Raw genomic sequence first — 9,335 nt, 5'->3', positions numbered from 1 at the left:
AAGTAAAATTGTTGGGATTTTAATTTCAATATTTTTATTGTTTGAATTGTAATTTTCTACTTGTAGTTAGTTTTATATTTTTTTTTATAGATATTGTGATTTTAATATTTATATAAAATTATGCTAAACTTAATCAGGTTAAACAGGTTAATTTCGAGTTTGTTCGACTCATTTACATAAACGAGTTGGGTTGTGTCGTGCCAACCTATTATATTAATGGGTTGGGTTAAAATTTGAGATTTTGATACGAAAAAATTAACAGGTCATGTTCCGGTTGGCCCTTATAGTATAATATACATACATTGACACGATACGAACACGACCTGTTAATATGATTTGACACCCCTAATTATTACCAAAAATGTTGGATCTATAAAGAAATTCATTTATCTGGTTTAATTTGATATGTCATATCTACTTTATAAAAAAAAATAGTTTATAATATAACATATTATATACACTATATCATTTTATAAAGTTTTATATTTTTTATGAGATTTTTTAATAAATCATGCATTTTTCATAATCAAAAGACTTGGTAACAGAAAAAATGATCCAAACTAATTTACCAAAGTCCGTATAAATGTGTAAGAGTGGCATTGGGAAAAATCCCTCGCTATTATAAGATTATGTTAAGAGTTAGCTTGGGAACACATGTATTCTCAAATATTTTTATATATTTCCTCTCAAATATCACTCAAATGCAAAATATTTTTCAATTTCAAATTTTTATTTCTTTCATCTAATCATTATGTAACTATTACAATTTTCACAAACTTTCAAACAAAATACAAAAAGAAATACTACTTTTTCAAATTTCAAAATGATAATGATATTAATAACTATATTAATTATATATATATCACTACAAAAAAAACGAGTATTTGTGACAGATTATTTACGATGAGAAAAACTAATTGTGACGAAAACATACTCATTTTAGTAGAAAATAGTCATTTTTGCACAAAATAGCTGGTCAGAAATAAGCAATTTTTTTATAGTAATTCAAACAATATTTTTATTTTATAATATTTTTGTTCAATTTTTTTCTCTCCTTTCCCAAAACTTAACTAAACATCATAACTTAAAATCATTTTATTACTATTCATAAATAATTTTATTACCATTTGTAGATATTTTGAAATATTCTAAGTGTCCAAACTAGGCCTAAGTGTCGACTATATTTATGTTTTAGATGAGTACGACTTTTTTATCCAGTTTGATCCAAAATATCGCATCTATTGCCCATGCTTCAACTATTGCTAGGAATATTTACATTATTGTAATAGAAATGTTCATTTGCCGGTTGGCTTGTCGTTTGCAACAAACTAGCAAGAAACTTGATGAAGCTTATTGATGAGAGGTCGGCATTTCAGGTTGATGATAGTGAAGCCGAAATTATGTTTAAAGTAGCTTTATTGTGCACTAATGTATCTCCATCACTTAGGTCGGCCGTGTATGTATGAATTTATGTTTAAACTATCTTTATGGAAGGATAAATGACTGTTCCGGACCTAACCCCAGTGCAAAACATCAATATAGTGAAGATCTGAGGCTTAAGGCCATGCGAGACCTCCACTGATAGAGGAAAAACTAGAATTTTTGGGTTGTCCTATTTTTAAGACTTGGTTGCCTAGTGTAATTGGAGAGGCTATATATAGCCCCCCTCCCTTTAGATGATTGGTACAAATAGAATCTCTCTCACATATGTGTATCTCTCTAATCTCGACATTTAAGCAATGGAATATGTGAGTATTGTTCTAGTTTTACAATGACCATCGATGATGACGATTTCAGGCGAACAACTACAATGGAGAAGTTTGTGGAACAACCTCACTAGATCTGCGATTCGGTGATGAGGTAATATCGCTTCCATTGTATATTCCGATCTAGTTTTTCTAGCACCTAGATATACAAGAGATAGATGACACGATACAATCAAAACATTATTTGACAGAAAAGTTGTAGTTTGGGAATAAAATAACAACTTGGATGGTTCCACGATAATATTGCAAAAGAATTAATAGTTTAAGGTGTAAATTGTAATTTTTTCTAAAAACAATGAAGCATAACACCTAAATCCCAAACATAGGAGGCACAAACATGAGGGAGTTGTTAGCACACTTGACACTCAACTTAGCCTCTCCTACTATCTAGTACAAACTTTAATTTGACCTTATTGAGTTTTGCTGAAATATTTTTTATGTCAATTCTTTGTGTAGGTGACTCTGCACAACAATCCAAAGCCAATCTCATAACTGAAGATATGCAGTCCTCCATGGCAGCACGTTCTTTTTCATTTCTCAACAAATTGGCATCAACAATATCGAGTATTGAAGTGAGTAGTGATTCATCCACCCAATGCTTCAAGGTCAATTCTCCAATAAACATGCTATCTGTAGGCTTCTTTCTTGTGAAAGTTTCCATTAGTAAAATGCCATAACTATAAACATCGCCTCTTGTAGAAACAACTCCTTCTAATCCATACTCTGTGGATAACATTCTAACTCATCAGAAATACTTTCTTATTTTATAATAGTGAACAAACAAATCTGGAAAAGAACTAGTACCTGTAGATCAAGACTCAAAATATATATATATATATTTATATGTTGTTCTGGACTCAAAATATATTTAATTGCATGTGAATGGGTAGAAGGATGAACATGCAATTTGAAATGGAAAAGTTTGGAAATTTACCTGGTGCCATGTACCCAAAAGTAGCAAGAGTCATGGTATGCATCATAGAGTCCCTATCATCTAAGAGCTTGGCCATGCCAAAATCGGCAACATGAGCAACCATTTCTTCATCTAATAAGACATTGCTAGGCTTCAAATCACAATGAATAATTGTTGTTGAATAACCATGATGAAGGTATTCTAATGCTGATGCGATATCAATCATGATATTTAGCCTTTGTAAGATATTCAGATAGTGATCTTGAGAGTGCAACCATTTCTCTAAGTTTCCATTAGGCATGTATTCCAATACAAGGGCTTTGAAGTCAATATTGCTGCAAATGGTGATGATTTTGACAAGATTTCGATGACGAATATTTCGTAGCACCTCACACTCTGCATCAAAACTTTTGAATGCCCCTCTCACTTGCAAGTTCATAATTTTGATTGCAATATTCATCCCATCTGAAAGTGTTCCTTGGTATACTGACCCAAAACTTCCTTCACCAAGTAAATTATTAGAGTTGAATCCATTCGTTGCTTGTACAAGTTGTTGATGAGAAATTCTTCTCCATGTAACTAGAGGGTACAAGTCTGCTTGAGCAGAAGATTTTGCATTCCTCTTTTTCCACTTTTTCCAAGCAAAAGCAAGGGTCACTACAAGCATTATAAACACAATTGCTGGCAATACATACCTTAGCATATGTGGCCATGTTGTCTTCTTTTTTCGAGGATCACCTTCTTTACATGGGGGAACTTTCAATCGAGTTGCACCACAAAGTGCATTGTTTGACATAAATGATGTAGCTGAGAAGTTTAGAAATGGTCCACCTGTGGGAATTTCTCCTTGTAGTTTATTGAATGAGAGATTTAGATATTTGAGGTAATGAAGTCGTTCTAAGGACTTGGGAATCTCTCCAGATAAATTGTTATCCGAAAGATCCAAAAACTCCAAGCTTACCAATTCACCAAAAGATACAGGAATTGAGCCTTGTAGTCCATTTATTGCCAAGGAGAGATTAGTCAAATCTTTGAGACCACCAATTGTTTTAGGGATATCACCTGATAGTTGATTTCTTGACAAATTCAATCTCCTCAAGACCTTCATTTTCTCAATCTCAGATGAAAGAGAGCCACTTAAAGAATTGGATGAGAAGTCAACCTCCAAGAGATATGTAAGCCTCCACAAGCTCAATGGAATCACAGAAGTTAATTGATTGAAGCCTAAGTAGAGAGCTCTTAGCGAAGTCATATTATCTATGCATCTAGGAATTTGTCCAGATAGATCATTACCAACTAAAAATAATTCAAACAATGTCCTTAGATAACATAGTTCTGTTGGTATGGTTCCCTTTAGTCTATTACCATCAAGGCCCAAACTTTGAAGCATGCGCAAACTTCCTATTGTGGTTGGAACAAGTCCTCTCAATTCATTGCTGGATAAGGTCAACGTAGTCAAACCACTTAAATTCCCGATCTCTATTGGAATGCTACCCTTAAGTTTGCAATCATATAGGTAAAGTGTTTGAAGAGAAAGAGAGAGGTTTCCAATGGACTTGGGAAGGAAGCCATTCAAGTGATTTTTGCTCAAAGCTAAATAAACGAGATTTATACAATTGGACAAATAGGAGAAAATACTCAATTCTAGAGATTCAACTGTCAAATCATTGAATCCTAGGTCGAGCACCTGGAGGGATCTTAAATTTCCAAGCGATTTTGGAATTAAGCCAGAGAATGAGTTCCAAGATAAGTCTACGAGAGCAAGCTGTGAAGCATTAGAGATAGAGTTGGGAATTGTTCCGCTCAATTTATTTACCCCAAGAAAAAGTCGTTGAAGATTTGGAAGGAAGAGACCCATATTTGATGGAAGATGGCCTGATAGGTTATTTACCCCCATTCCAAGCCATCTTAATGTTGAGATATTGAAGATCCCAAATGGAATTGTGCCAAAAAAACCATTGGCTCCAATTTCAAAAACCTCTAGATTTTGCAGATTACCAATTTGATATGGTATTAAACCTGTCACAATATGAATAGTCATTGGTATTTTCTATTCAAGATGATAAAGAAGATATAATGAACCTAGAATACTCATTAGTAGTAAGAAAATTAATAACCATGACCTCAAATATCATGCATGGGGCTGGCACATTTCAAGTTGAATTCATTCTCCTCTCCTAGTTCAAATTATACCATGCATGGAGGTGTCACAAATTGTTAAGAATGTTTCTGGGTCCTCTTGTGATTTTTTTACTTGACTTGTTGAAATCTTCTAGTTTCAATATATTTTGAACGAAGTATTTTGTACTTCAATTTGAAATTAATTGTTCAATCAGAGATGATCATAGAACATGTATACTAAATCAATAATGGTATCGATGTAATTGACTCATATAAGACTATATAAGCATACCTTCAAAGTACGATAAAAAAAACATGTCTACTAAATGATCAATAGCCTTATCTATGTAAATGGTTTCAAATAAGACAAAGAATACCTTCAAAGTTGTTGTCATAAAGGTATAGCTCTGTAAGGATAGTTAAATTGCCTATTTCTCGGGGTAGTTTTCCTGTAAATTTATTAGTCAATACATATAGAATTTGCAAATGTTTGTATTTGAACAAAAAGGATAACTACATATTGGAGGTTGATAGTTGACTAAACATACCTTCAAATTTGTTTTCACCAAGGTTTAGGTTTGTAAGCATAGTTAAATTCCCTATTTTCGGGAGTTCACCTGACAATTGATTACAACAAATAGAAAGATACTGAAGATTGGGAAGATGATCAAACATATGTGTAGATAGTCCACCATATAGCATATTCTCGCCAAGTTCAATGTTTTGTAGTGAAGATATGTTGAAGAAAATGGAGGACATCGGTCCTGAAAGCTTGTTCGCTCCAAGATAAATTTTTTGCAAGGAAGATATCTTGAAGATAGAGGAAGGTATGGTGCCTGAAAGCTGATTGTATCCAAGACTAATAACTTGCAATGAAGATATGTTAGATAGAGATGGTGGAATAGTACCTATGAAATTGTTACCATATAGGTACAAAGATTGAAGTTTTTTTAGCAACCCAATCCAAGATGGAATTTCTCCGCTCAATTCATTGAATCCAAAGTTAAAGATTTTCAACCGAGTAAGATGAGACAACTCATTTGGAAATGAGCCATGAAAACTGTTGTTTCTTATGCTTAGGCTAACAAGGAATGAAAGGTTCCCGATGTGCGGAGGAATGGTACCAACAAGGCCCATGTAGGAAAGGTTTAAAGCTTTGACTCGGAGATGTTTTGAACCACAGATGACACCTACCCAATTGCAAACAAAAGTATTAGTAGAGGACCAATTTTTTGTCAATTGATTTTGGGGATCAAAAGAAATATGGGCTTTCAAGGCAAGAAGAGCAGATTGATCCGTCGTAATGTTAGGAGTTAATGCTACCAAGGCAATGCTGAACCCGCACACAAAATAAAGCATCAAGAAACTTGTTGGGGAAGCCATGTGAAGTGTATGTTGGTTTAGGCACTCAAATTGAGGATTAACAAGTGATACTGATGTTTAAAAGAGATTGCAGCCAAAGAGGGAGGGAGGGAGGGGTTTGCGCGTTGTTGCCATCATTGACTTGTGCGGTAAAATTAAGCATGATGCATGCGTTGAAGTCAAGGCATGCATCATGCTTAATGCATCATGAACATTAAAAAAATAAAATAATGTTCATTATTCTTTTATCAATATCCATGATGTAGCATCAAACATTATGAATGATTTCGTATAAGGCTTCCGCAATATCAAAGTGATCACCCACTTAAGATTATAAATTATGCAAATATCAACGACAATCATTCACATTTTAGAAAATTGTTGTATGCTTGACACCACTTTTCAAAGGGTCTAATATCAACATTAAGGATGCAATTACTGCTGTTTTGACCAAAACACTACAAATTACTGCTGTCTTTGGGCGGCCTCAAAGACCCAAGATTTGTAAGTAAGGTTGTAAATGGACTAAGTTGTTCATGCTCAACTCATCAACTTGACTTGATTTTTGTTCTTTTAAGAAAAACATAAGTTTTGAATATTATAAATTAATTACTGTACTGATATGTATTTATTTATAAAAACTATATTATTGATATTAATTCAAAGTTGTTAGAAACTTCAATTTGATCTTGTTAAGTCTAGCTAAAACATTTTTAATATCAATCCTCTATTAAGGTAAATATGCACAATAATGCAAAGCCAAGTCCATAGTTTTTAATATGCCATCAAAGAACATAAGCATGAGTGAGCGTTCACAACCCAAAAAGCATTATCAAATGTATAAACGGTCATTCCACAAATCTTTACAAATCCACTTATGTCACTTGACACTTATCTCACCACACTTTTCTAACCTACCATACTAACATGCCTGAATCTTGTATTATGACCATCAGATTAATCAGTAGATATGATAAAAAGATATTCCTTTATACAAATTAGTGATCTACTGGTAAATTCTGAGTTCCATTTACTGAACTAATATTTTGGCTGATGTTTTCAATCTCCTATCCTTCTTTTACTCTTTTTGGGTTGAATTCAGTGATTGAGTCATGCCAGGTGAAAATTTTAGATGTGATGTGGCTATTTTTAATGGCTAGTGTTTGATTATGGGTGATTCAACCAGACAATGAGATTGATATATAAATTGTAATTTTATGGTGTTGATATTTTATATATCACTATGTGTAGTACTTGAAGAACTTTGTTGGAAGCAAAGGTGTTGAAATAGAAATTTAGGTACTAGTGTGTATTGATGGCTGAATGGAGATGGGTTAGTAGAAGTATCAAATCAAGTGAGATGTTTGAGTTTGTGCAAAAGCGTTATTCAGAGATGGGTATCAGACTCACATTGGACAACTAAAAATGGTGCATTTTAAATGACTTATTGCTTGATAACAAAAGCTTTATGCGAGTAATTTTCAATTTTAATCGGTATGTTTTCTTTAAGTTAATTAGTTTTGCATAAAGAAAAGATGATTTATAATGAGCTGCTTCATTTTATATTTAAGATTAAATAAGTAGAGCTGATTGTAACTATTTTTGCAAGTCGTGCAAGTATGTGATTAGTTAATTCCAATAACTAAAACTTCAAATCCTATTTTGAGCATGGATTATTCTTGGTATATATACTCGATTATTACTCTAGACTAAAATGTACCAAAGGAAAGTAGAATTAGCATATTTACGACTAAATTGAAATGGGAAAAAAAAAAAAAAAAGCATTCCTTTATTCCTTGAAGTTCAATAACTTGGAAGCTTACAAGTTGTCCACTTATGTTAGTCTTAGACTTGGGATGAGCTAACGTTTGTAATTGGTTTGTTTTTAATCGTGAAAAATTCTAATAAATAATCACTTCTTTTTTTAACAAATTTTAATCTATTTATTAAGATAGAAGTGCTACATACACAAAGAGTATACAAAAATAAATTCACAAACTAATATAGTTTTATGTGATCCGTTAGATCTACTTTATTATAAAAATAACTTTATAGCTATCTTTTTTACTAAAATAAAGAAAAAAAAGTGGGATTAGCTCTTTTTGCCAAAGTTTTGAATACCGTACATGACGCCATACCGGTCAAGGCACTAGAACGAAATATTTCGGTATCGGTATCGTTTCATGTACTGTTTTGGAATAGTCGATATATGAATAAATTATATATATAAATTATAGTCCAAAATAATAGTCTATATATTAATAACAGGTAGCAAGCTCCTAGGCAAGAGAAAGCTAGCTAAAGTAAAACAAAAAGGAGAAAACTAAGAACACAAAAGGGAAAGTAAGGCTTGATTGAGTAAGGTAGGGTTCTTTTGAAAGGGGCACGACACAACCATCTATCACTCTCGATTATGGCTTCCTCCAATGCTAAAGAGTAAAGACCATTGGAAAGACACTAGGAACCAGAGCATGTCTGGCCGGACATAAACCTAGTTTTTCCGGAGAATAAGATTTTTTATAATCTATCCATTCAGACATTATTTAATTTTTAAAAGCAATTGAGCCAAACACTAATTATAATTTAAAAGCAATTGAGCATGGCGTTTATACAGGAGTTTTTATAAAAGTTGAGTTTCATTTGACCATGTAATGCTCGTTTGTATAAGACTCATCTTTTATAATTTGAACAGAGATACAGTATATTTGGTCCCGTTTGGATTGAGAGATAAGATGACTTGAGATACTTTGTGAATAGTAATAAAATTTGTGAGTTAAAATTTGTAAATAGTAATAACTCGTCTCTCAATTCAAACCGGCACAAAGTCTACTATATCTAACCAAAAATCTGTAAAAAATCTTGGACGTACTATATTATGAACATCTTCAAACAAGGTTTGTTGGCATTGATTTGATTACTCACAATTTTCTTTTAATAATTTTGTATTATATAAAGGCCAAAGCGCATACCTTGCGCCTTGAATAATGGGCCAAAAACCAAATAAATATAAAGGTTGACACTCATGTGATGCATCTGCAAATTTGATGAGCAATCGTATACAGGTGTTGTCTCCATTTTGTGACACGTGTGTAGACTATGCACATAAACGAATCAATTTTGTAATTTCAATAATGCTAAATATAATTATTTTTCGGTTTCATTATGGTTTTTAT

General features: G+C 32.7%; 2 protein-coding genes across 2 annotated transcripts; both read right to left on the bottom strand.

Moving 5' to 3' along the window:
* Window positions 1-2,136: 2,136 nt before the first annotated feature.
* LOC121267116 (receptor kinase-like protein Xa21) lies at window positions 2,137-5,034 on the bottom strand. Its single transcript, XM_041170989.1, has 2 exons — window positions 2,701-5,034; window positions 2,137-2,489 (listed from the first exon to the last, which is right to left on the bottom strand). Exons 1-2 carry the CDS (start codon window positions 4,718-4,720, stop codon window positions 2,137-2,139), a joined length of 2,373 nt encoding a protein of 790 aa, XP_041026923.1. The 5' UTR covers window positions 4,721-5,034.
* Window positions 5,035-5,127: 93 nt separating this feature from the next.
* LOC121267504 (probable LRR receptor-like serine/threonine-protein kinase At3g47570) lies at window positions 5,128-5,979 on the bottom strand. Its single transcript, XM_041171390.1, has 2 exons — window positions 5,349-5,979; window positions 5,128-5,249 (listed from the first exon to the last, which is right to left on the bottom strand). The coding sequence occupies exons 1-2, from the start codon at window positions 5,935-5,937 to the stop codon at window positions 5,158-5,160; spliced, it is 681 nt and encodes a 226-aa protein (XP_041027324.1). The 5' UTR covers window positions 5,938-5,979; the 3' UTR covers window positions 5,128-5,157.
* Window positions 5,980-9,335: the final 3,356 nt, after the last annotated feature.

Source organism: Juglans microcarpa x Juglans regia, chromosome 5S (genome assembly GCF_004785595.1).
Source record: "Juglans microcarpa x Juglans regia isolate MS1-56 chromosome 5S, Jm3101_v1.0, whole genome shotgun sequence".
Lineage (NCBI taxonomy): Eukaryota > Viridiplantae > Streptophyta > Magnoliopsida > Fagales > Juglandaceae > Juglans > Juglans microcarpa x Juglans regia.
Note: the sequence above shows the minus strand (reverse complement) of the source record. Positions and strands in the feature narration are given on the sequence as shown.

What these genes read in the sequence shown, in the direction of transcription:
- LOC121267504 (XM_041171390.1), bottom strand. Translation starts at nt 5,937, where the DNA reads ATGGGCCTTGTTGGTACCATTCCTCCGCACATCGGGAACCTTTCATTC. An exon ending in TGGTGAAAACAAATTTGAAG is followed by an intron (nt 5,250 to 5,348) that starts GTATGTTTAGTC and finishes ATAAATTTACAG; the next exon opens with GAAAACTACCCCGAGAAATA.
- LOC121267116 (XM_041170989.1), bottom strand. Translation starts at nt 4,720, where the DNA reads ATGACTATTCATATTGTGACAGGTTTAATACCATATCAAATTGGTAAT. An exon ending in TTTTGGGTACATGGCACCAG is followed by an intron (nt 2,490 to 2,700) that starts GTAAATTTCCAA and finishes TGTTATCCACAG; the next exon opens with AGTATGGATTAGAAGGAGTT.